Source organism: Genypterus blacodes, unplaced genomic scaffold (genome assembly GCF_046128005.1).
Source record: "Genypterus blacodes isolate CSIRO-AG114 ecotype Tasmania unplaced genomic scaffold, CSIRO-AGI_Gbla_v1 ptg000385l_1, whole genome shotgun sequence".
Lineage (NCBI taxonomy): Eukaryota > Metazoa > Chordata > Actinopteri > Ophidiiformes > Ophidiidae > Genypterus > Genypterus blacodes.
The window spans coordinates 49,096-75,740 of record NW_027467164.1 but is presented as its reverse complement, the minus strand read 5'-3'; the positions used below and the strand labels follow the sequence as shown (position 1 = coordinate 75,740).

The following is a 26,645-nucleotide window of genomic DNA, read 5'->3' as shown; positions in this document are numbered from 1 at the left end:
TGATAGAAACATATGAAAGACATATCAGTCAAGTTAATATACACACAGTATATACGACAACGGTAATGGCTGTACAACATCACACACACACACACACACACACACAGCGGCCATCTTTGGCAGGGCCTGAGAGGGATGACCCGCAACACCTCTTTTCTCATGGATCAATCTTACAAAAGAGGAGCAGCACCACAGGTTGGGCTGCAAAGACTGTGCAGCGACCAAATCAATCAATCAATCAATCAATCACACAATCGCCAGACAACCAATCGGAAGCAGGGAGGAACTTGTGCCCCAGATAAGTGTAAACACACAGTGTCAGCTCTGAGAAGAAAGAAGAAGAGCACAAACTCCAGCAGGACACAAAGAAAACATATAGGAGTATAAAAATACACAGATTATCATTATTATTATTATTATTACTATCAACAATGAGAGCACCAGAATTCTCTATGTACATTCTGTATTCACCAGGTTGGTTTAAAAGTTGATCAGCAACAGTAATGAGTGTTATAGATCCTTTAGTCTTCTCCCTGCAGTCACAGTCAGGTCGGTGCTCTTTGTCTTTGTCATTTAGTATGATGTCATTACACTGTGCCTATGTTTTGACTGCAATTAACCCTAAAATCACCCAAATGTTGCCTCTGAACATCTTCAAATGGCTTATTGAAGAATTTTTTTGCACAGTGTCCTTTTGCAGAATCATGTTACTAAAGTATATTTATGTTTACATCAATGCATTTGTGTCAAGGTGGCTTTATAAATAGTAAAGCTCTGACATTTGTTACATTCATTGTTTGTGTTGTATTGTACCAGTGTTTCGCCTCTTCAGCCTTTATGGTTCAGAATGGAGTCCGATCTGAAGTCGACCGGTAGTTAAAGTTCTGTTTCTTGAGTGATCTTTGTGTGTGTATGTGATGACAGGAGTGTAAGTGTGACTGTGGGTTGGTTAGCGGGACGTCACAGTGCCTGAGGAGCCGCAGGTGACGCAGCACTGTTTCTGCACAGACCTGAGCGAGCAGCGACCCAACAGCTTCAGCTTGTCGCAGAAACGGGACGACATTGTGTTCTTCCTGCAGACCGGACCTGAGGGAACGCAAGCAGGTCAGCTCAAAGCCCCATCAGGCCAGGATTACTGTGTGTGTGTGTGTGTGTGTGTGTGTGTGTGTGTGTGTGTGTGTGTGTGTGTGTGTGTTCATACCTGTGCTGGTCTTGCATTCCTGTGTATTGCACTTCCTGAGTGTTTCTGGTTTGGTGATCTTCTCACACAGGCTGTTGGCCATTACAGCCAAATCCTCCTCACTAACACAGCTGACTTCACGCTGCTGCTGACCCCCGCCACAACTCACAGAGCACTGCAAAACACACACACGCACACACACACTCAGACATATGTGCACTGTTCTATGCTTAATACAATCACAAGCCTGAGTAGTTGTGGATAAGAGCCTGACCTCCTCCCAGTCCTGAGGCTCCCAGTGAGTGCAGGGTTTGAGGTTGCAGGACTCTGTGCTGTTTGGCCTCAGGGGGGCGCTGCAGCGGTGAGGAGCCTCGCAGTACACCAGCCGCTCTCTGGTGCCTTGGCCACAGCTTCCAGAGCACTGAGGAAGAGTGGGAGGAAGATAATGAGCTTAACAACAGAATGCAAACACAAGCAACAGAATGTATAAATACTGATCATGTTAGAGTAATGAAGTAAATAGAGTAGGTATAGAGTTTCCAGTTTGATGTTTGTGTGCCTTACTGGTCCCCATGGCGACACTGTCCAGGTCACACAGGGTTTGTAGGGGCAGGTCAAGGTGCTGGGCGGTCTGCTGAACATGGCCTGGCAGTGGAACGGCCGAAGAGGACGCATATTCTGAGAATCAACACACTGCACATCCCGGTGCCTCCTACCCACCGCTGAACAATTCCCCGGACACTGAAGAGAAACACACAACACCACGAAAACACAAAGATCACAGCAAGCGAGTGTGAGCGACCATAACAAAACTAATCTCCTGGTCTGAGTGTGGTGACTGAGAGGTGGTCTGAGGTCTAAGGGGTCTGACCTTGGTCCAGCTGCCGCTCTGCCAGGAGGCGCAGGGCTGCAGGAGGCAGGTACGGGCCGGCTCAGGGCGCTTCAGGCTGGAACAGTCGTCGTCTGTCTGGGAACTGCAAACCACAGTTCTCCATATGGCACCGATGCCACACGATGTGGAACACTGAGCAGGGAAGAGCAGAGAGAATGACATCATCACAGAGATATGAATTCTCTTCTGGATAAGTCATCATTATTATCATCATTTTGACTTTGTTGTTACATAATTTGCTTGTTTTTTGCTTCCTGCCTTTAAATCTAAACCCTCAGACTAAGACATGGAACATTACTGGTTGGGTCCTTCATAGTTGTCGTCTGTGAGCCTTTCCTGCATCTCTCCCACCTGTCAATCCTCCACTCCGCTCTCATTCCCACACACACATCATTTCCACGCTGGTTCCACTTCGACCTCTCATCGACCTCTACAGATGAACATTAGCGTCGCACTCACCTCGCTCCAGTTTCCGACCACCCAGAACACTTCCATGCTGACCGGCTCTCCTGCCATCAGGTTCCTCTGGTCGGTGGTGGACAGCCCTGTCCCAGGACCTTCTGCTCTCTGCTTGGTGTTCTTGGAGCGATGAGCTTTGGACCGGGGGGGGGACTTCTTATTCCTGGAGGCGGAGTTACTTTTCCTCGGGGGCTCAGCCGGTTTCTTCAGTTTAATGATGGTCACTGTGGACTGAGGCGACGGCACGGCGGTGACCTTTGCTCTTGTGGTCGGGGAGGGGGCCGGCGTGGTGCGGCCCGGTGTCCTCTGTGACCAGGGGCTGTACGGGTGGAGGTGAGGCGTCGTCGGGGGGACAGAGGTGGAAGAGCGGCGAGTGGTTCTGGCCGTTACTTCTGTACTGGTGTGTGGGGTGAAGTGGGTTGTGGTGGTGGTGGTTGGCTTCCTGGTAGTGTGTGTGGTGCGTCGGCTTGTGTGTGGCGTTGGCGTGGAGCTGGACGGCTGAAGGGGAGTGCTGAACGTCGTAACGTCCAGATCTATTATCTCTTCCTTTGTTGTCATCTCAGCTACATCGTCATAAGCTGGAGGATTCATCGAAATGTTTGGCGTGCTCCCATCCTCTTCCTCCTCCTCCTCCTCTTCCTTTCCTGCATCCTTTGCTTTTCTGTTTTCCTCCTCAGTAGAAACAAGTTCAGTCGGCTCAGCGTCTTCTGTGACCTCCAACTCATCATTTTCCTCTACGACTTCAGGTGTTGTGGGTTTCAGGGTTGATTGGGTCGTGGTGGTCGGGATGAAAGCGGCTGTCGTCTCCTCTGTAGTCGTGGGGATAGGAGCTGCAGGTGTAGCTGTGGCTGTGGTGCTTGAAGGAGCCCTGGTAGATGAAGCAGGAAGCTGATCAGGCGAGCTCTTGGGCGGGTATATGCGGCGGGAGTTAGGCGGAAGCCCAGGACGCCTGCGGAGACTGGAGTTGGGGCAGCTCTGCAGGGCGCACAGCGATCTGGAGCGAGGTTTGGTTGAGAGGTCACAGGCTTGTTTGGGTGTGAGCGCACATGTGACGGTCCGTGAGCGAACGCTTCCTCCACACGACACCGGGCACTGCAGAGGACAGACACAACAGACTGACGTGTAAATGGATAAATTCATTAGGAGAGAGAGAGGAGAGGCTGGTGTGGAGACATGTTTACCTCTTCCCACAAGCCCACCACCCAGTCCTGTCCACAGGGGACGTCTCTGTTGCACGCCACCACAGGTTTGGGTTTGAGGAGGTGCTTGCACTCCAAGGGGTGCAGCACCCTCTCTTCCCCTGAAACCGTGCGGACGCAGAACACCGTTCGCTTGCGGACTCCGTCTGATCCACAGGTGGCTGAGCACTGCTGCCAGCCGCCCACCCACCACCTGAGGGAGGACGGACAGAGAGAGGACGCATCATGAGGGAGGATAGATCAGAGGGTGCAGTTTTGTCAGTTTTGTTTGGCAGTAGAGTACCGACCTGGCTGGACAGTCCATATTCTTGCATTTGCGGTGTTTGTCCTCAGCTCGACTCTTTGTGTCACACAGAGACTCGTCCACGACGCCCATGTCCACCTCAAAACACCGCACGGGCTGAAACTGCTCGCCTGAAACAGCGGGGAAGACAGAGAGCAGATGATGTCAACACTCATGCCATCAACACAACCTCCATGTCCCCAAAAGACCTGCAGTACCAACCTAGGCCACAGGTGGTGCTGCAGTCGGTCCATGCCCCGTGTTTCCAGCTGTAAACAGGCTCGATGACCTCATTTCCTGTCCCTCTGGGTTTTTTGATGGTGTACTCGTATTTTATACCCGGGTTCTTCTCCTGATAAAGCAACTGGACAAGCAGACATCACGTCATGTATGTTTCTACTTCAGCATCTCGTGTAATCAAACTGTAAATGGAGTTCAACCTTCTTCTCCTCCTCACTCACACCTGGAGTCTAACCTACTGGAGGAGGTCTGTTCCCTGTCTGTGGCGAGTGGACCTACCTGGAGCATGACAGGCTGCTTGATGGGTCCGGGCGCTGTGAGGTTCTCCATGTTCCCGCTGCGTTCGTAGTAGAACGTCGTCCCTCCGGCCTCGTACTCTCCGTTCCACTGGATGATGAAGTTGCCGTTGAGGTAATACTCCTCCGACCCGTCGCTCCGGAGAGCCAGGAAGTTACCTGCCTCCTCCACTTCCTTCACCAGGATGTCTCGGGCCCCCTGAGGTATCACGCCGATATCCACGTACCCTGGGAGAGATGGGCGGGGCCAGAGTCAGGGCGAGCTAATGGAGGGCCCACCATGGCTGCTACTCACAACAGCATCCAGACTACCAGACAGCTTCTCTCTGATCTTTAATGGAGGGTGGGCTGGGTCTGTGGGGGTGGTTGGCATGTGTGTGTGTGTGTGTGTGTGTGTGTGAGTGTGTATTCAGCGTGGGGGGCACTGCCCTGTCTCTGTTTTTTATTGTACATGGATGGGGGAGGGCCAAAGCAGCTACGAGTGGGTCTCTGGAGTTTAATGATGTTTGTGGGAAGGTGTGTGTGTGTGTGTGTGTATGTGTGTGTGTGTGTTTCTGTGTTTGCACAGAGGTGGGGGGGGGGTGGCTCTTGGGTCTAAGCCTTTTGAAGTGTTACACACATCTGGGCCAGTTATCTAGAAAGGATGCTGTGAGGGGCAATCACACACACATACACACACACACACACACACAGACAGACAGACAGAGAGGGAGGCCGGTTTAGAGCCTCTTTCTCTATCAGTCTGTCTGTGCTGCATGTTTACTCTGTGGAGCAGTTATAGTTTTGTGAGCAAAATACGACAATAAAATGGGCCAAATAAATAAAGAGCTACACACACACACACACACACACACACACACACACACAGACAAACAGCTGCACAGTCTGGACAAGAAGGCTGCCAGGACAACGCATAAACAACACAACGGCATCATGTTAATGAGCCGACCTGAGACGACCTGCTGGAGAAATCAATCAGCATGATGTCGCTTTATAATCAGCTTTACATTTCATCATAAGTGACACGTTATCTAAAAATAGCTTTTTATCATGGTTGACTTCATTAAACTCACCAAAGCTCTCTCCTCCGTCAAACGACTTATAGACAGTCTGGCAGCTCGTCCCGTCTCCCAAACACACTCCACAACGATCCTCCACTGCGTTTGAGTCGATACCATAGTCACATCCTACTTCCTGCACACACACACACACACACACACACAAATGAATTTAAAAATACACCCACAGACACATTGAGGTGTAACATAAGATGGAAACTTGCATGTAAACATCTCTTCTTCTTCCCTTTAATATACTAGTAGTAGCAGTATAGTAGTTGCTGCTATCCTGCTACCCCCCCCCCCCCCCCCCCCCCCACACACACACACACCTCCTCCCCCTCCCCCCAGTATAGTCTCTTACCCAGCCACTCTACCTTGCACACTCCGTTAACACAGATGTTTCTGGACCCGTTGTTGGTGAAGCACGGCGTCCCGTCCGTCACAGAGTCCAGCATCTTCTCAGAGAAATGCTCGTTGGTTGGCCGGCAGTGAAGCTCACAGGGGTTCACTGAAGGAGAGAGGCAGGGGAGGGGGGGGGGAGTGGGGTGGGGTTGGCAGTTTAATTCCAAAGTCAAGGAATGCCAAGACCAACAGAGACTAATCACTGCCACAAGTCTATTAATACACTGAATTGTTTCTGATGAATGATACAGAAAGACAATAAAGCCTCAGCAGCTGGGGAAGTTGCACCACTGTGACTTCCCAGTATATGCTGCCCCCTGTTGACAAACACATAGCATCACACCTACTCCACATTGGTATTGATATGCAAGGTGAGGTGTGTGTCCTTCTCCCTGTGCAGCACTTACAGTGGTTGGCCACAGGGATCCACTGGTAGAGCTCGTTGTGGTAGGACACCGTGTCGAACTCACTGCACAGCATCTCTCTGAAGGTGGGCCTGTCTCTCTGGCAGGACTTTGTGTTACAGGTACGATAACGCTTCCTCTCCCCCGTGCAGTATTTACCCCCAAACTCTGGTCTGTGGAACGCAAAGTGACACACTGAGCACCTGTAGCCTCTTACTGTAGACCTTGAGTTCAGATCTATTCCGCTCTTACTTGGGGTTGTTACACTCCCTCTCCGCTGACTGGACTCCGGTCCCACAGGTCCTGGAGCAGTGAGACCAGGTGCCCCACTGTCCCCATCCTCCATTCACTGTTTCTGGAAGCTTGCCCACGATCACACACTCTCCAGAGATGCACCACTGCACAGGAAGAACACCAGTGAAATCACTCCAAATAGAATCCAAACCCAAGATGAAACAGTGTGAGCGGCATCACACACCTTCTCTGGTCCACAGCGAGTGCCGTCGATGGGCGAGTCCAGTTTGGAGCGACAGGAGCCGTTAACGGAACACCAGAGGATTTGGCAAACGTTCTGAGAGAACCAAAGACAAGTGATGATAGCCCATCAGTTTTCCAACCCCTTTGATCTGGTGGTGTTTGTGTGTATGTGTGTGTGTGTGTGTGTGTGTGTGTGTGGTATACACTCACATCGACCTCTGGACAGAAGGTAGCGTTTGGGCCGTACTGCAGCTGACACTGGTGGTGTGTGGTGTAGCGGACACCGAGGCGAGCCAGCGGAGTGGTGAGGTCTCTCTTTGAGGGTCGATCATCCAAGCAGAAACCCCAACCACGACTACGACGGAGAGAGAGAGAGAGAGAGAGAGAGAGAGACAACGTTCTGCCTTTGAATGGTTTCAGTTAAACAAACAAAGCAGGGGGAGCAGCTGAGGAGGTCAGAACCAAACCATGACTCAGCAAAATATACCACAGAATAAATAAATGGGATGACTTACAGATTTCTATTTTTGTCTATATTGGAAACTTGGCAAGGCTTAAATGTGCAAAAAAAACATCTAACCGACTAACTGTCTCCACTGCTTCGGCATTGCTGTGCACACTGAGTGAAAACAGACCATCTCGGGCCCTTGTTGATTGGCAGCTGGCTGATGATATGAAGGGAAAGCAAAATAAGGACGCTGGCCAAACGCCCGGCAGCCTTGTGCTGCTTGGACGTGTCTTACCGGGTGTGTCACCCTCAGTGTGTTACAAAGTCAATGAGTCATCACAGCAGCACCCAAGGGTTCACATTCTTATACGGGTGAACCTCAGGTTTAGCAGAGTTGACGGTACTTAAACCAAACGTTGTATGATTTTAAACTCTAACAGTAAAAAGCCGAATGAATCCATGAATCTCAGCTCTGAATCAAGCTGTTGAGTCGCAGCGTTCAAACAGCCTAACCTGCTGATCCACGAGTCACTGATCAATAAATAAGCACTGTTGACATGGGACAGACTTGTGTATGAATGTGACCTCTGACCCGTGGGATTGCAGCAGCTGGAGGGTGAATTGAAGGAACTCTGAATTTCTGCTTATTTTCCAATACACAAAAGAAAAAGAAAGAGAAGCCCCTTGAGGTTCATTCTGGGTTTCTGCCTGACTGTGTTGCTCCACATTATCTGGACTGAGCTGAGCTGAGCTGAGCTGAGCTGAGCTGAGCTGAACACCACACCCAGGGAGCTGGACCTTTGGTTCATTTGCACTGGAGTCAAATCTGCGCCTGCATGTCTGCTTCTCTGCGTTTTGGGAGCAGATAAGGCCGAGCGACTCCCATCATCACAGGGGCAAACACGCTAGGTCACAGCTCCTACAGCCTACTTGTGCATTCCCGACAAAAATAAACATTACGGGGCACTTGAAACTGACGTAATTATTTAATTTGACTAAGATAAATGGCTTGAGGCTTACTCCAGGAAGCGTGTGATGTAGTCTTTGGAGCAGGAGGACCAAGTAAGGGGGGAGCTGTCGTACATCAGCTGCCTGGACATGATGAACGGGTGCCTCCCTTCCAGCTCACAGTCGTTCCCTTGGCCGTCGTGATAAATCCCAAAGCTGCGTTTAAAACACCACAAAAAACGACTTACACATCGATTCCTTTCTACAAGACCTGACAAGAAGAGATTTCACACAACAACAATCCTCTCATATGTCAAACTGGGAGCCAGGCACTTTTTTTTTGAAGATGGCCTATTGTGATGTTATTTCCAGGCTTTGCAGTAATTACAGGCAGTCACACACACACACACACACATACACACACACACACAAAGAGAGAGGGGAGAGACCTGTGGCCCATTTCGTGAGCGATGGTGAAGGCGACAGGTAGACCCGAGTCCTCGTTGATGTTGCAGCTGCGGTGCGGTTGGCACATCCCAGACAGATGGGACAGACCCAGCGTCTCACAGGGCTGGTTCATTCCAGCACAGATGTCCTTCCTGTAGGGAAAACACAAAGCCGTCATGTGTGAACTCGCTGTATACCATTACAGGGTGTAGCAGCATCATCATCATCATCATCATCATCCATTTAACCTCAATGTTTCCTACTCTGTTGCTCAGTTTTAACCACAAGGGGCTGCAGGTTTTCAGGTGCAGCTGTGAATTGTGTGTACGCTTGTGTGTGTGTGTGTGTGTGTGTCTTTCTCACTTGCCTGGTGACCAACACAGCCACGTCATGATGAGCCGGATGTGTGTCGCTCTGTGGGTTGAGGTTTTTCTGCCAGGCACAGAAACTTGTCAGCGTGGTGTCGGCGTGATGAACGATCTTCAAGCCTTTCTGAGGAAGGAACAGCAGCTTGGTTTGGTTACTGAGATAATACCATCTCCTATTCGTACTTGAATGTGTGTGTAGTGCTGTGTGGAGCTGGGAGGTCATGTGAGGTCATGTGAGGTCATCTTTACCTCTTCTCCCTGCAGCAGAATAAGACGAACCAAGATGACGTGGACGGCGTTCCCGATACTGGCATCATGGAAGATCCCAGCCACCTGCCAACATCAGGAGGAGTCAGTATGAGGGTCTAGGTAACCTTGTAACCACGGTGATTTGGAGATTATGATACACTGAACTCTCTGTTATTCCCATCATCATAAAGCATAATGAGTGATGAGAGCAGATGTATTATAAGCTGATCTTCTGTAGCCCCTCACCATGTTCATGATGGTGAAGATGTAGGACTCCACGTTGTCGCTGCCGTGGTATTCGATGAGTTTGGAGTCGGCCACCACCATGGTCTCCACCCAGCGCTCTCTGCTGACCGAGCGCTGCGAGCGGGACTGAGCCGCCTCCCCCTCCTCCTCCCCCCGCTGCTGCTCCCTCTCCCACTCCTCCCTCTCCCTCTCCACCTGGATGGAGTCGCTTGGATCATCTGAGCGTGAAAATGGAAGACATTAATCCCACTACACCAGGGGCTTGTCCTCGCCTGACACAGGAGACGGGGAAAAGAATCCCCTTGCTTGAGATCACACGAACACCTGCAAGGCCACGTACAACACACACACACACACACACACACACAGAGGCAGAATGAAAAGCACACACACCTTGAACTCCACATGTACTGGGTGTGTCTGTGGTCTCAGGGCTGCGTCTCCTCCTCTGAGGGTCTGGAGTCACTCTGGGGTAGACCATGTGAGGCTCTGTGGTCCCTGCAGGATCACCAGGAGACGTGGGGACTGGCTCAATGAAATAGTGACCCTCTGGCAGAGCGAAGAAGCCCCTCTATCGGAAAAGAATGCATAAAGGAAACAGCATTGATTAGAAATGAGCGAATTTTAGGTTATACAAAATATTTAAATTTACGATGAAGTGTACCTTCTTGGAGCAGAAGAATGCAAAAGATGCAGAAGAAGAAAATCCCAAAAACCAATAACAAACTCTCTCAATCCTCCCTAAGACCCTGGGAGCTTTGCAGACATGTCTTTCATATTCTCATAATCTGTGTGTGAGTTAGTGGTGAAATGCACCTCTGTGTGTTTGAGACGCCTGAGTTCTGCCTCATGCAGGTGTGTGCAATTAACTCACACACTCTGACTTAACAAGCCACACGGTCACATTGTGTATTGTAACATTTATGGGGAGACATAATCCCGTCAGAGACCAGAGAGTTCCAGTTCCTACACCTAAAGGTCAGAGGTCGGATGTTCCTTTGTGAAAAAGTCATTCCTGTGCAGGGTGGAATCAATCATCAGTCATAGAGTCCCATATGAGCAGTGAGCACCCCCCCCCTCCTCCCCCCTCCTTCCTCCCCCCTCCTCCTCCTCCTCCTCCTCCTCCTCCCCCCTCCTCCCTCCTCCTCCTCCTCCCCCTGGGGCACATTCTCTGTCTGCTGCAGCAGCTATAGTGTGATTGCAAAGTATTCCATGCGTGTTCTTACTGGTGCAGCCTGTTCCGTCACTCATCAGAACACACACATAGACAGGTACGTTCACATTCAGACACACACACACACACACACACACACACACACACACACGCACACACGTACACGCCCGCTGCCCACACACCAATGAAAACATGCAGCACATGCAGGGAGACACAAACATGCACAGACAGCCAAGACGTTTCTATGCTCCAATCGGTGTTATGACCGATTCTCCTTCTGCCTCTTTCCATGATTTAGGCGTTAAGATTGTGTGTGTACGTGTACGTGTGTGTGTGTGTGGGTGTCTGGGTTTGTATGTGTACGTGTGTCAAGCTGTAAATTAGTCCAAACAAGCCCAGACTGTTCAGGGGAGGAACGCCTCCATCTTTCCCTAAACCAACTGGCAGAAGTCAGAATGAGAGAGTGAGACGTTGAGCCAAAGGTTCTAAAGAAGTAAAGCTCCGTAAAATCACAGCTTTCATTTTGATTTGTGGCTTAAACATTGATCTACACAAACGAATGGAACCAGGATGCAACAAAGCGTGAATCTGCGTGATCAGAGACAAACATCGAGTCCAACATGAAGACATGAAGCTCCTCTGAGAAGGAGAGATGCAGTGGATTTGTGTCTGGACAGATGTGAAGCATTAAGGCCCGGCACTGCTTACAGTTTGGCAGGTTGTGGTCCCGTGGGTCTGCCCTGCTGTTTACTGCAGCTACTCACAGCTCGGCTTTCTGGGTCATCCTGACAAGCTCTACATGTGTCTGTTTCTTCTATGATAATATAAAATCTCCAGTAACGTCCATGTGGGGCTCTGAGGAGCTCCGCTTGGATCGTTTCTCCCTACAGTCAGTTCCAAAAGTACAAGTTTACAAGTTTAGAGGCAGAGTCCCTTTAGAGAGGCTGTGTTATTCCACCTGTTAGAGTGAAGAAACACTCTCCAGACTGTGGAACGGGAGCAGCACGTTGTGTAGTTTAGTTTAGTGCTTCAGGATCGTCTCAGTGAAAACACTAGAATAACACTAACATGACGCGTGTTACAGTTACACAGACCGCTGTGGTTAGTTTGGCCTTGTCCAAACTCAGATGGAGTGATTGAGATAAGAAAGGTTCTCAGCATGGCCTCTAGCCAGGAGGCCTAAAGCCTGAGGTGGACCCAGGCTGGCGTACAGAGCTGTGTTTACACTCAGCTTCATCAGGCCCGGTGCTAAATGCTGGGCTGGTTTCATTGTGGCTGCTGTCTCTCATCAACACGCTCAGTTTGACAGGGATAACATCAGAATCAGACGGCACTTTATCGCCACATTCTATCAAATCACTGCAAGACAAAACACACAAAAATGTCCACAAATACAGATAGTGTGAGTTAAAGCTCTGCTGGGCCCTGAACATTATACATCCAGGAGCGTCCAGCAGAGAAAAGCAGGTGGTGGAGTGCAGACCAACCAGGAAGGAATGTGACAGAGAGGCCCGTCCAAACATTCAGGCCGCGGCTCCGCATGATCCTGTATGATCTGCATACCAAATGTAGCCCCGCTGTCCGGCACTCATGCCTGCATGGCGGCTTTGTTTGTGCGGTCTAGTTTGGAGCGTTCTTTCTCCTGAGCCCTAAATGACCACGTACAGATCCTGTGCCATGTCTCGGGTAACACACAACAGCAGGAACAAGGGGCTCAGACTTCACCCCAGGTCTCCCTCTGCCACCCCATGCCCTCTGTCCTGTCCTCCTCTCTCCCTTTAACCCCCCCCCCCCCCACCACCTCCCTCCTCTAACCTAGAGGAGGCGTGTTTGGGTGTGAGGTGCCAGAGCCAGGGGAGGTTACCATAACACAGGGTCGCCGCTCTGAATACAGCGGCCATGTGGAACTGCTTTACGTCTGTTTCCTGCTTCTGTGGGTTTTGTAGTGCCGGGCCAACTGGGTCTGGAATAAAGTCCCCGCTGTTACACGCAGCCCTGTGGCTTTAGCGGTGATTAGTGGGACAGGAGGAGATGCGGGGGCGCACGGTGCTCATTACCGCAAATATGATTAGTCGGGACGCTTTTGGACCAAAGAGCCGCCTGTGTGTGCGGCTGTGTTAAACTTACACAACACGAGCGGCGCAGCCCTCTGATAATTAGGTTTTCATAATTCTGCCTGGGAGCTCATTCCTGCAGCTCAGAGGTCAAAGACATTATGACTTTCCTTCTGGATAGTGAGAGGAAACAAGGCGTTTGGGGGAAGAGAATGCCGTTACGATGTGTCTGAGCGTGCATGCACTCGCTCTGAGCCCTGAGGATCACCAGGGCGCTCGTTGACGAAGCTTTGGGGTTTGCGTTGGAACGTTTCCCACACAAACTAAAGAGGCACCGATGGCAACCAGGCATCCAATCAGGCTGATCCGTGTGCTTTGCTGCGTGTTTGTGCAGTGGATAATGCGTCTGATGAGAGCTCTGGCAGCACATAACCATTTGTGAGAGCAGATCTGTCCTGGTTTGATCGCCTCAAACCACGGCAGGTGAGATGACAGGATGTGTAGCCGCGGTAACACATTGTGGCTTACAGCATTCTAAACCCGGGATCCTGCTCTGTCGCCTGGACTGATCACACACACACACACACACACACACACACACACACACACACACACCAGGCACCTAACAGTCTGAGTATGAACAACACTGACAACTGCAGCTCCAGGCAGGAAGCAGCAAAGTCCTGAGAAACAAAGGAAGCCTCTTCAAAAGGTGCCAGTTAACTTGACACAACTTTAAAAGGTGATCCTGGTACTGGTCCTGGTCCTGGTCATGGTCCAGGTCCAGGTCCAGGTCCAGGTCCAGGTCCTGGTCCTGGTCCTGGTCCTGGTCCTGGTCCTGGTCCTGGTCCTGGTCCTGGTCCAGGTCCTGGTCCAGGTCCTGGTCCTGGTCCTGGTCCTGGTCCTGGTCCTGGTCCTGGTCCAGGTCCTGGTCCAGGTCCAGGTCCAGGTCCTGGTCCTGGTCCAGGTCCAGCCTCTCCCCTTACATCACTTCACGTTATCATCTTTATTTGGGTGTTTTGCTGCAGCACATCTCTATCTGCCTCACTGAGGGTGAACAACCTCCACAGCAGCTGGCCGTGTTTCTCTCCCACATCTGGCTGCCTGAGCGATGTCGCTCCCTGGTCTCTCTGTGCTCCTCGCTGATCTGAACCTTCTTCAACCACAACTCTACTACTGTGGGTAGAAACGACGGACTAACCGCAGCGTTTGCAGAGAGAGATCCTCCACACAAACACACACACACACACACACACACACACACACACACACACACACAGTCGGCTGGAGATAAGATAATTCACTGTTGCAGGAATTTTGTATGACGCAACACATATTTCCATGGAGGATGACTTGAGAGCGTATAAAGTGGGTCACGTATAAACGATGGCGTTGTGAGCTCTGCCTCTCCTCTCCTCTCCTCTCCTCCCCCCCCTCTGTTTGTTTTGAGTCAGATGTAAGAAATGAAGTGCATTGACAGGATCTGGCAGCTTTTGGCACTGTGACCCACACAAACACGACGGGGAGGCAGGAGGCAGGAGGCAAGGAGGCAAGGAGGCAAGACCCTGCAGGAGCGGCATTCCTGCTGGGACACAATCAAACACACCGGAACATTCTTCAAAGCTCCAAATCTGACACCGCAGGGTCATTACAGAGCGGGAACGTCCAACATCAACCAGGCGTTTCGTAATATTGGTTAATATCATTCTGCTGTCTGATCTGAGCAGAAGGAAATAAGCGTGCAAATTAATTAAAATGAAATATGAGTGATGTTGAAGCTGCCCCGGGCCGAACACACACACTTCACACTGAGCCTCTCCTGCTTACGCCGTCCTGCTCCCTCTTCCTACTGACCAGCTGTTATCGCTCTTTTGTCGATGAAGAATTTGCATGATTAGAACCAGCGTGAGATCCCTCAGCAGAACAAAGTGTAAGGCCTTACTTCCTGTCTCTCCTATTGTTCCTGTAGATACAAAATATGCCAAAGCAATTATTACAACTCTCTGTCAGCCCGGAACAAAGCGCCGCACGTTCCATGTGTGTGTGTGTGTGTAAGGGGGAGGCGGGGGGGTGCTATAGAACAGACTGTGCCAATCAGCCAGTGTGTGAATGAATGAAGGAGTGAAGGAGTGAGGGGTGAAGTGGAGGATCTGGTGGTTGGCTGAGAAGCAGGAGCCGTCAGCGCGTCTGCAGCACAGTCGCTCTGCAAATAGTGTCAGGAAGTCTTTGAAGGGCAAACTAACAGACGGGGCACTGTCAGGCTCAGCCACATAGCAGCCTCCCCACAGTGATGCCCCCCTGCCCCCCCGCCCCCCCACCCCAGAGCTTTAGAAACCACAGAGGAAGAGGTACAAACTTCACTGCAGGTTTAAGAAGAAGAAGAAGAAGAAGAAGAGAGATGTGGAGGTCTGAGTTGCTCCTTACCAAACCTCCACAGGTGCTGATGGCTGCGGTCCCTCGCTCCCCCGAGGCCGCGGCCACCGAGCCCAGCAGGTGGCAGGAGTTCACCCCGGGGAGACGCGGCTGGGTGTCGTTCCCCCCGCCGCTCCTCCTCCTCTCCAGCATGTAGCCGGCGGACACCAGGTGAGCGTTGGCCGTTAAATTGAAGGTCAATTGGCGACCCCTGTGCTCCAGCCTGTAGTAAACCCGGCCCTCTGCATCCTGGGGTCGGAGGTCACGCTTGACTCGCCCATCCCCGAAGTGGTGAGACAGAGAGTGGGAGATGAGGCGGCCGTCCGCCGTGACTTTCACGGGGTGGACGATGGACGGATCTGGACGGGACAGAGCAGAACACAAGGGTTAGGATGAAGTCACAGATCGGTTTCAGCCTGAGCTCCTGCTCTCCTGCAGCGCACTGACCTGTTTCTGCAGCTCTGCCAAACTCTGAGAAGTCTTCATGGCCGGCTGCCAAAAGGAACACAAACTGTAGCAGAGGAAGAACCGGGCTCTCCTGCGACCATCGCATGTTTCATCTGACCAAAGCCCGAACGCTGCAGCGGAGTCTCGGGCATCGGGCTTCCGGTGGCGTGACGGGCGACCACTTGGATCCGGCGCTGCCTTGGGTCATGACACGAACGAGCCGCGGTAAAGCGACAGGAAACACGCACCGACACCGGGGGAGGAGGAAGACTGGGAGAGCCACGGAGCAGCGGGGTGAAGAGGGAGAGAGAGAGAGAGAGAGAGAGCCGGAGGAGGGGGAGGAAGAGGGGGAGTGTTCTCGGGCCCGGTGTCTGCTTTCTTTGTAAGGAGCGAGGCGGAGAAGAGAGGAAGAGGAGAGAAAGGGGGGGAAGAGAGAGAGTGAGAAAGAGAGGGGGAGAGAGAGGGGGAGAGAGAGAGAGAGAGAGAGACACACACTTTTCTATAGCTTCTGTCACGTTGCGTTAATTGCTTTGAGCAGATTAAACGGTTCCGACGGTGCATCAGTGATGAATGGGAGCTGACGGTGCCTTGATCTCCCCAAAGCGCGACAGGGAGAGAGAGGGGGTGCAGGTTCGAGCCCCGGGCGGGTCTCTTATATACGGCAATAATCACAGTATTGTTTTACTGGCCTGTCAATCAAACCAGTGTCCGCCGGCAGTTGCGCGTTCAAACTCTGCTGTGTTCGGCTTTTGTGGTCTTCGTTCAAATGTTTGGCAATTTGTTGTAACAAGGGTGAACAGAAGCTGGCCGACTGATCCAACATCACCACTGGATACTAAAGCAACTTCAGATCAAATATCAGATGTTGTTTGTCAAGGAAAGTATTCATCTGATGGTGAATAAAGAGTTGGAGTCGACCTTTGTCTTTTGTGTGTGTGTGTGTGTGTGTGTGTGGCTTATTGAATGAGAGCTCTCTAGCCTACAGGATCTGAGCAGCATGAGGAGCTGGCAGACAATCTGACTGATGAGCAGAGATCAAAGGGAGGGAGGGATGGATGAGTGAGTCTCTGCTGTGTCTAGTTAGTGAACGTTCACAACAGGAGACGCTTCTGTGAGAGTATGTGGGTTAGGGCTTCATTACATTTCATATCTGTGGGAGGAGTTGATGGATTTCATAAATTATAGAAAAATTCAAAAGAGCGACATTGTAACTATGCACTATTGATATTTTGCTTGAAAAGGTAAAGTGTGTTTGTTGTCTGCAGAGCTTTAAACTCTATAAAAGTGAAAGAGTATAAAACCACAAGGAACAAACTAACACATATAACCTTTACTGAAGCACCAAGGGGTTTGTACCACTGGTAAATATTAGTTCATTCCACATTACTGCCTTTGAGGAGTGAGTAATAAAGTTTTGTTTTTCTCCACGGTGTGTTTCTGTGTTCCAGACATCTAAACCCCAATCCCACTTCAGCCCAGAGGAACCCCTGCTTCCTCTGATGTTTCTGTAGGTTATGATGTATGGTGTTATTCTGTGGCTTGAAGGTAAAGCCTCTCTGGGGCGTCTCCTCTCCTCTCCTCTCCTCTCCTCTCCTCTCTTCTCCTCTTGGAGCCATTAGCTCGCTCACTTCTCCTCACTCACTTCTTTAGCAGTTGTCTGATTTTTGGCAGATTTATGTGTGACTAAATGGCTGCTGAGACATGACACACACAGCAACAATCCCACATATACACTGAGCCACAGAGCTGAGACATAGAGAGAGAGGGGGGAGAGAGAGAGACATACAGACAGAGAGAGAGAGAGAGGGGAAGAGAGAGAGAGAGAGAGAGGGGAAGGGAGAGAGAGAGAGAAAGAGAGAGTGTGTGAGGGAGAGAGAGTGTGTGTGTGTGTGTGTGTATGTGTGTGTGTGTGTGAGAGAGAGAGAGAGAGAGAGAGAGAGAGAGAAATGTTGTGTTTATGATCTTCAAAGCTGGATAATGGCCCAAAATACATTTAAGACATTTGTGAATTAGTTATTTAAAAACCAACATGTTTACCTCTGGCACAGCAGTGTGTAAGAAGAGAAAGCAACATTACATTCAACTATTTGCTTGTTAATGTATTTCTGTGTTGATGGTGACTGAATCTTAGAAGTGAGAAGACGTTTGTAAAGCACACACTCACACACTGATTACATCAATGAGCCGACACTTTATCTCAGTCGACCCTCCTGTACCTATAACCTGTGTCCCCTGAGAGAGAGAGAGAGAGAGAGAGAGAGAGAGAGAGAGAGAGAGAGAGAGAGAGAGAGAGAATAACAACTCTGACAATCCCACAGGAGCCAGTAAAACCAGCACTCATGAGCACCAAAGAACTCCTTGTTGAGGCTTTAAGTTAAAGATAAACACAGCAAACAGCAGCGAGCCTCCACGCCCTCACATTAAAGGACAAACGCTCGGTTGTTGAATAATGTTCTATCCAACATCTGGCACGTCTAACTGATGTGAAATTGCAGACTCGTACAATTTGTCCTCTTATTTAGACTAAATAAAGAAGTAACGCCTCGTTCATCCATCACAACAATCACAGTGAATGACAGTGATGCTGTGAGAGAGGAGGACAGATGAAACACTCCTCCATATGGATCATATATCTGGATGTCAACATGCTGTTAAATTTAGGAATATGTTGAAAATGCATGTTTGTCAAAGAGCCAGACGGGTTCTGCTATCATTCCCAGGAACGCAGATGTTACCCAAATTAACCTCCTGAAGGAAGCGGCTGCAGTAATGTGCAACAGATCAGGAAACGTCTGATCCTGGAAAATAACCGGACTCCAGTATTTCACATGTGAGCCTCTGCTGGGTTCTGATAGGACAAATAAGAGGGTTTTGGCATTTTGCTGTTATTTATGTCGTATTTCCTAAACTGTAACACCACCATTTAAATACGACTCTATATTAGAAAGGAGATTAAATGGATGTTGGTCCCTGTAAATGGCTTTGTGTTCCACTCTGAGTGTCTCAGACTTGTTGCGTGATATGATAACGATCACTAATCTTGCCAAAAGGCTGTGTGTCCTTTTTTGTCTCTCCTCCGCCCGTCGTATAAAAATAACCCGCGTATTTCCCCACATCAAATAAGAATAACGAGCCAGCCTGGAGTTCACCCCAGGTCCACGTGTCGGCGTTTCCCTCCTTGGCCACAGAGGGGCGCTGTTGACGTGTTGTACTCTGTGAACTTTGCTCCAGAGTGAATGGGCGTGTTTCCTGACTTCTCTCTCTGTGTCTGCCGCTCTCTCCCACTCTCTCTCTCTCCTTCACACACACTCATGTGTGTAATACGCAGAAAAACACGGGGTATGGACTGAAGCGTGACAGGTAAGATGATCCGATGTGCACATTGTGGTCTTGGTTGTAGACAAACATTAAGAACATAACGTGGTTGACTGAGTATGATTCTGTCATTGTTTTCAGAAGTGTCCTTGGGGGCGGAGTCAGTGCGCGTGTTTGTGTGTGTGTGCGTCTTTGGGAAGTGATTTATATCCTGTTAGAGTTGTACTCATGTTGTTTGTTTGACTCTTTGAGTTACAGTTATAAGCTTGCAGGCTTCTTGTAATCATTTCCATGTTATATGTTACACATGTGACTGTCATGTCTCAGTTATCTGCTGCAGGGATAAGTCAAATCAAATAAGCTTGCTGTGTGTGTGAAGCTCTTGCTGCAGAGACAAAGTTGGAGATGGAGGATTTCTGGGCCGTGACCCTGTCGGGGCTGCAGATGTGGATCTTCCTCATAGTCACCTTCATCATGGTACCGGCCATGTTTGGCTTCTCACTGGGCATCTCTGAGGCGTACATGACCGTCCTGATCAAAACCCTGGAGGTACTGTCACTCAAATGCTTACTTAGATCACAGATGCACCAATATGAGCGAGAAGGGACTCCAGTGAAACTAACAGTGTGACCGCAGCACAACCTCATAACGTCTCTCCTGTCTCCTCCTCTACAGTGGGCAACGCTGAAGATGCAGACGGACAAAACAGACGAACGCAAACTCCACGAGTCTGCATCTAATGGTAAGAAGAATGGAATGAGATAGATAGATAGATAGATAGAGAACATGATTCATGTTTTAAGAACATGATTCAGTCACAATCACACAGCCTTCACAACCCCTATTGAGAAAGAGCGGTGATGTGTTGTAAGACTAGATTTCATCAAGTCTGAACAAGTATCTTGCAATGATGAGCCACAGTTACTAGTCGAGAGTGTGTTCAGTGTGATAGTTGTGATTCCGCCTGTAGCTCTTACAGGTGGATCACCCTGTGGCGTTAGATGTTTAAATGTGTGTATTTCACAGCACACACAGAGCAGCAGGAGCAGCCTCTGTCAAGGGGAAGTTGCTCTGGGAACTCTGCCTATCTTGAGATGCCGTTACTCAATGCTTATCAGTCACTAAGCCACTCAGACTGGTATCCTCACTCTTGCACATTATGATAAGTTATGTCAGCAACTACAAAGTCTAAAGTACATCAAGTCAAGATTGTGTTGTATTCTCAAATTCAGACAATGGCAGTGAAAGAGCTTTACACACACAGATACGGCTGCCGTTCTTATAGAAGCGTTAACTGAAGGTTGAAGACTCGGCTGCTCCAGGCATTGAACTTTGCTTTCCAGATTTGTTCTGTCTATAATCCATATGATGTCATCTCGGCTCTCTGCGATCAGAGTTACATCTCATTGGGTCCCGCCTTCATTATCACTAATCATCTCAGGTCTACATCTGTAAATCTGTGTTCTCGGTGGGCTGATGATTGTTTTATGTTCAGTCCCTGAGGAATTGGCAGCTGTTAGCGTATCATCTCCCCGCTCTTATCATTGGCAGTACTTCATCACAGTTTATCAGATGGTTCTGCTCGTCTTAGCAGTTTCGAAATAACACAAATAACAAAGGCACAGTAAAAAGATGATGAATGATGGTGCAGGCCTTTTCTTTTCTATCTTAACTGGAGTTTTCATTTTAAAACGTTTGGGGTTATTTGCCAGGCATCTGTCCCCAGCATGAGTTTATGTTTCATTTGTTTTATTTTGTGTATTTTGAATGCAACATAAAAACTGTTAGGTCCTCCAAGAAACACTTTGCTGATTGAAAATTAACTTTGACATTTTATCGTTCAGGTTGCTGCTTAGACACACTCAGAGTTTGATTATGACTGTGATTTGATTACGCTAATCACTTTATGTGTGTGTGTGTGTGTGTGTGTGTGTGTGTTAGGTCTTATCCAAAGGGAAGATGGGTCGATGGAAAAAGAGTTTGAAGAGATCAGACGCAGTCGCCCCAAACCACCAGTGGGCGGCGACTTCACTCTGAGTGACTCTTTCTATTTCTGCCGTAGAGGCATTGAGAGCATTGTAGAGGATGAGGTAATGTTTTATCTTTGTTATATAGACATCATAGCAAAAGCATTGTTGTAATATGTAAATGTAAATAAATTAATTGTGATTCCTTGTTGTCAATTTCAGTTAGTTTTATTAAGTTAGGTTAAGTCTTAGAGTGAGTATTTAATGTTTGTTTTTGCTCTAGGTGACTCAGCGTTTCTCCTCTGAGGAGCTGGTGTCCTGGAATCTTTTGACTCGGACCAACACTGATTTCCAGCACATCAGTGCGAGGCTGACGCTGGTCCATGGTCTGGGTGTCTTCATCAGATACTGCATCCTCGCCCCGTTGAGGTACACACACACACACACACACACACACACACACACACACACACACACACTCTGAAGTCTTTGCTCACTGAACAAATGTAGCTTGAATTATACTAACAGCCGTAAAGGCGGCGCTCCTCTGGGCTCAGTATGAATGTTTTTATTATTTACCCTTTGACCTGAGTTTTATCTGAGCAGGTTCTTCCTCCTCCTGTATCTCTCATCTCTCATGTTCATTTCCTTTTAGTTATTTAGTTCAGTTAGTTGGAAATTACTCACATGTAAGCTACAAAGGAAATTCACTCAGGGTTTGCTGTGCGTTGCTGTGAACCTAAGCAGTGTGTTCTAATCTCTGCAGGATCCTTCTGGCTGCCATTGGCCTCTCCTGGTTAGTCATTGGAACCTCTGCCGTTGGACTGCTGCCAAACTGGAGGTGACAGTGACAACATGTCTGCATGTCAGTCCAGCTGGTTTTATAAGTTGCTCTGTCCTTATTTTCCTTGTTTGCTTGTACCCTGCGGTCAGGATCAAGAACTGGCTCAGTGAGTGGGTCCATGTGATGTGCTACAGGATCTGTGCTCGCGGTCTCTCTGCTACCATACGCTATCACAACAGGTGAGCCAGACTCCACACCAGCCGATCAAAGCCCAGTTACAACTGTTCTTATACTGACTCTGTGTCCTCTTGAACTAAAGGGAAAACCTCCCCAAAAAAGGAGGAATCTGCGTGGCCAATCACACCACCCCCTTTGACATTGTGATCCTCTGTAATGATGCTTGTTATGCTATGGTGAGTGAGAACAAACAGTCACTGATGCATAGATTAGACATGTTATAATACATTAATCCCCCAAACTACAGCAGTTCATGTTGCTCTTCCACAGGTGGGTCAGGTACACGGAGGTCTGATGGGAGTGGTGCAGAGAGCCATGGTGCGGTCCTGCCCACACGTCTGGTTTGAGAGAGCAGAGATGAAAGATCGCCATCTAGTGACCAAAAGGTCAGTTTGCTCATTTCTGTCAAACAGCATAGATTAAACTGGAAATCTGACAATCAGGATTTGTAGAGACACGATACACTTACCAGCTCTGTGTGTATTTATAATGATTTCATATTTATGTTTTGCTTCTCTGCGGTCTTCTCTCAACTACTAATTCCGACTGAGATGTGCTTACAATATATTTATCAGATGGCTGTACTTACTAGTTTCCCCACAGGTTCAACTTTAAATTCAACTCAAGCTGAAGTCTAAAACAATCTCTAATCTTTCTAAGTAACATGAACTCATAAAACAAATGCTTTCATCCCACTATTTCCATGATTTCATCCCAAACGCTGAAGTAAGAGTACTCTAACTATTGGATCTCCTCTCTATTTTCTCTTCCCAGCTGTGCTCACGAAAATAACATTTTTATCATGACAGTAAACTCTTCTTAGGTATCTGCCTCTCACATTACTGAAACAAATCCAGATGCTGCTGAGCTGACTCATGTAGTTATGATTATGATTCTGCCTTCCCTTGTATCAGATTTTCATCCTAGTTATAAAACCGTTTTCATTGACGCTGCGCCTCTTTGTGTCTCATCCAGGCTGAAGGATCATGTGACCGACAAGACAAAGCTTCCCATATTGATATTCCCAGAGGGTGAGATAAAGTTTAATATCAAGCATGAGTCCCACACTAGTTTAATGTATCATCAAAGAGCAGGCTCAGTGTTGTCATTCGCCTGATGGCAGTGTGGAGGAGAGGGAACAGTGACAGATGAGCATCTACAGTACAGGAGTCTGGACGCAGCTCAGAGGAATCCGCCCCGTCTGACTCTTTCATCTCTGCTTTCCACAGGAACCTGCATCAACAACACATCCGTCATGATGTTCAAAAAGGGAAGTTTTGAAATCGGAGCGACGATATACCCGGTAGCTATCAAGGTACATCAATCAAAACAGCTCCTTTGAGTCTCAGATGATCTGCTACACTCCTGTTTCACGCAGGGTGTGTGTAGATTTGCCCTGAGTTATTTTGCGTGATCATTGTCTATTGGGAGATTCACAACAATTTCTTCCTGGATGGATTGGTGTTCAGATAGAGTTACGGAGCCGGGTTGCATGTGTGAGAGAGGGTAGAGAGGTGGTGACATCACAGGCATATGAGACAAACAGCTCCTTAACACAGATGACCTCTAAAACAACAAAAGACATGTTTTTGTTCTAATGTTCTCAAATGTGAAGTTAGGGACAACAGCTTCTTGGGGGAAATAGGTCAAGACATCATTAAGCATCTATTCTGTGCAGGAACGCTCACGCAAAACTGTTCTGATCAACCACTACTATGTTTGTGCATTTCTTCTTTAGTATGATCCAAAGTTTGGAGACGCCTTCTGGAACAGTTCAAAGTTCAGCCTGGTCAGTTACCTGCTGAGGATGATAACCAGCTGGGCCCTCGTCTGTAATGTTTGGTATCTGCCAGCCATGCACCAACAGGTATGTGTGTGTCTGAACCCCACCTTGCAAGCACCATCCCTTACACACATACACACACACACTCACTTTGGAGACTGAGCTTATTCTTTATTCCAAACTGACAGGAGGGAGAAGATGCTGTCCAGTTTGCCAACAGGGTGAAGTCGGCCATCGCTCACCAGGGAGGTCTGGTGGATCTACAGTGGTATGACTGAACTTCTTCATTCACTTCATGAAATCATTGCTCTCTCAACAATTCATATGTGTGTATTATTGAGCTTTATCACAAGCTTGTTTCATTACGAATCAATTTCTGGATACAAGTGAAATATGATCTGATATGGGTGTTTAATGACTATTTAAACAGGATCTGTGACAGAAAACTGATCAACTGCAACATAAACTGCCACACAACACACACCAGCAGGACTGATCCATATGACAACAATACTATAACTTCCTGTTCAGTATCCACAAGACAGGAAGGAGGCAGATCTCAAACTGTCCTCTCACAGGAGACCACCTAACCTAAACACACCCAGTCATTGTTTGGTGTGTTTCTCCTCTGCAGGGACGGAGGCCTGAAGCGAGCCAAGGTGAAAGATTCCTTTAAGGAGGAGCAGCAGAAGCAGTACAGCTACATGGTGGTGGGGGACGACAGCAGCAACAGTGACTGAGACCCTCAGCCGACCCCACCGGCCCCCTTTACAGACCACATAGACTGGACATGGGCGTCTCTACCGCCACAGACTGCCAAAACGTGAATACTGCCGACGAGAGGAGCGTGGTGCTGGGAATAGTGCAATACCGAGCTTCACCACAGGGGGCTCATGGTGTAGCTGCTGCTAAGGTTTGCTGCCAGTTTAACTACGGGTGAACAAAGATAACTTTGTGAATGAGGAAGTGATTGCACACTGACACAAACTGGATTCATCTCATTATTCACTGTCACTCACTCATTTGTTCATTGTTTTAACGCACTGCTGCCAACAGGGTGCAATGATGTCACTCACCAGGAGCTCGTCTGTAGCTGTGGCGCCCAATTATTGTACCTGTCTGTTATGATAAAGGAACTGGGAGAATTATGTTTAAAGGGTTTAGATGTTGGGTTTATGTTCTCAGAGAGGAAGATGGGGCACATACGGGCATCACACACACACACACGCACACACGAGAGCTGATATCTGACATCATCATGTAATCGCTGCCTCTTAGCACCAACACACAGGTACACAAAGGTTTTGGCACTGGAATAAAGGTTATAGTGATGAATGAGTGTTAAAGGTGTGTGTGTGTGTGTGTGTGTGTGTGTGTGTGTGTGTGTGTGTGTGTGTGTGTGTGTGTGTGTGTGTGTGTGTGTGTGTGTGTGTGTGTGTGTGTGTGTGTGTGTGTGTGTGTGTGTGTGTGTGTGTGTGTGTGTGTGTGTGAAGCTTTAAAGGAGAACACACAGCCGTGACTTTTTGGACGTCTCTGCTGCTGATGCTTTGTCTACAGCGTCTTCATCACTGCCTTCGCTTCCCTGTGTTCTCTCCTCATTTCCGGCGTCTTAGAAAATAAGAAGGATATTCATTGTTAACTCACTCCATAAGTGTGTGCCATTGATTTTCCACACTTGCAGTATTCTTACCGTTGCTCTCACGGTCACAGGGACATGGAAGCTCTTTGTCCTGTGGAGCAACAGAGCGCCAATAAATCATCCAGAGCCTCTGAGATGAGTTTAGATATTTGTGCTGTCACTCACCTGGGATACGTCACTGCCACTGTTCTTCCCCTTTGTCATTTCCAGATACCTGCAAATGTGCAGAGGGAACAGGCTGTAGCTTCTCTGAACAGGCTGTCAACATGAAGCTGTTTTTGCACACACACACACAAACACACACACACCAGTCTACTCACCGCATCAGGTAGGAGTCACAGTTCCTGCTTGAAGGTTTGCTCTTCCTCTTCAGCCCGTCTGGCGTCCAGGATATAGAGGAATCCACTCCTACATCCACTCTGCCTGCCGCTCCAGATGCAATAGGCATCTCCACCTCTGTGAGCAGTAAACTTCCAAAATATACTTTTGGGAAAAATCCAAAAATAACCTCATTGGATGCAGTTGTTGAAAGCAGAAAGCCACACACTCCTGCCGTCTGGTTGTGAGCCGTGTTCTATTGTGTGTGTGCAGTGAAATGTGGCAGGAGAGTTTATGGACGCGTTTGTTGTTGTATCCTTGGCAACAGTGTCCCCCCAAAGCCTCTCAGAGCGCCTCAGTGAATGTGATGGGACCACTGGAGTCTTAGGTACTTTGGAATATTTAGGAACAGTCCGACAGGTTTCCTGGTCTGTGGAACATTGTGTATCATCGGTTTATCAGTGTTTGATTGAATCAACAGCTTTGGTCTCAGTTTGGTAAGAATGGATTTTTCACTTTATCCTCTTAATTGGTCTTGAATTGCAAAATTCTATTAGAAGAGGAACTCTAATGATAGAACAATAATAAATACTGCAACACTTGAAGCAACTCAATTGAAATGTATTCTCAAACTAAAGTGAGAATTATTCCCAGTTTGTCTCTTTCCTTATGTAGCCTTGTTATTGGAGTGTGTGTGGAGTGTTACTAGTGATGGTTTAGTTTGATTTTATTCATTTTATTTTGAAACTGTGAAACATTTTTGTTGTTTCCATGATTACACCTTTTGTTTTCATGATACAGCTAAGAGACGATTGTTATTTCATCGTATTCATTAATAAAATATGATCTGTAATACTGATGAGCACAATGTTTTATTCTCAGTGACGTACAAGTGATGTAGCAACATCATCACCCT

The 26,645-nt window shown here is 48.5% G+C and overlaps 2 protein-coding genes across 2 annotated transcripts; one reads left to right on the top strand and one right to left on the bottom strand.

The window, feature by feature from the left end:
* On the bottom strand, positions 1 to 15,934 carry LOC142989181 (A disintegrin and metalloproteinase with thrombospondin motifs 12-like). The gene is made up of 24 exons (XM_076138611.1): positions 15,687 to 15,934; positions 15,252 to 15,598; positions 9,993 to 10,170; positions 9,600 to 9,817; positions 9,354 to 9,437; positions 9,100 to 9,228; positions 8,739 to 8,884; positions 8,362 to 8,505; positions 7,104 to 7,248; positions 6,895 to 6,987; positions 6,669 to 6,814; positions 6,420 to 6,589; positions 5,985 to 6,118; positions 5,623 to 5,743; positions 4,533 to 4,777; positions 4,236 to 4,377; positions 4,018 to 4,144; positions 3,713 to 3,923; positions 2,532 to 3,623; positions 2,052 to 2,204; positions 1,745 to 1,921; positions 1,455 to 1,601; positions 1,202 to 1,355; positions 1 to 1,086 (listed from the first exon to the last, which is right to left on the bottom strand). Exons 1-24 carry the CDS (start codon positions 15,790 to 15,792, stop codon positions 950 to 952), a joined length of 4,746 nt encoding a protein of 1,581 aa, XP_075994726.1. The 5' UTR covers positions 15,793 to 15,934; the 3' UTR covers positions 1 to 949.
* A 3,003-nt stretch (positions 15,935 to 18,937) lies between these two features.
* Positions 18,938 to 25,545, top strand: agpat9l (1-acylglycerol-3-phosphate O-acyltransferase 9, like). Its single transcript, XM_076138608.1, has 14 exons — positions 18,938 to 19,046; positions 19,381 to 19,550; positions 19,677 to 19,743; positions 20,943 to 21,091; positions 21,252 to 21,397; positions 21,735 to 21,809; positions 21,902 to 21,991; positions 22,072 to 22,165; positions 22,260 to 22,375; positions 22,965 to 23,020; positions 23,219 to 23,304; positions 23,728 to 23,856; positions 23,961 to 24,040; positions 24,407 to 25,545. Exons 2-14 carry the CDS (start codon positions 19,407 to 19,409, stop codon positions 24,510 to 24,512), a joined length of 1,338 nt encoding a protein of 445 aa, XP_075994723.1. The 5' UTR covers positions 18,938 to 19,046; positions 19,381 to 19,406; the 3' UTR covers positions 24,513 to 25,545.
* The last annotated feature ends 1,100 nt before the right edge of the window (positions 25,546 to 26,645 follow it).

Coding starts and splice junctions, on each gene's coding strand:
- LOC142989181 (XM_076138611.1), bottom strand. CDS start 15,792: ATGCGATGGTCGCAGGAGAGCCCGGTTCTTCCTCTGCTACAGTTTGTG. Junction 9,818..9,992: donor CAGTACATGTGGAGTTCAAG/GTGTGTGTGCTT, acceptor TTTCACGCTCAG/ATGATCCAAGCGACTCCATC. Junction 4,145..4,235: donor CAGCACCACCTGTGGCCTAG/GTTGGTACTGCA, acceptor CCGCTGTTTCAG/GCGAGCAGTTTCAGCCCGTG.
- agpat9l (XM_076138608.1), top strand. CDS start 19,407: ATGGAGGATTTCTGGGCCGTGACCCTGTCGGGGCTGCAGATGTGGATC. Junction 21,398..21,734: donor TGCATCCTCGCCCCGTTGAG/GTACACACACAC, acceptor TAATCTCTGCAG/GATCCTTCTGGCTGCCATTG. Junction 24,041..24,406: donor GGTCTGGTGGATCTACAGTG/GTATGACTGAAC, acceptor TCTCCTCTGCAG/GGACGGAGGCCTGAAGCGAG.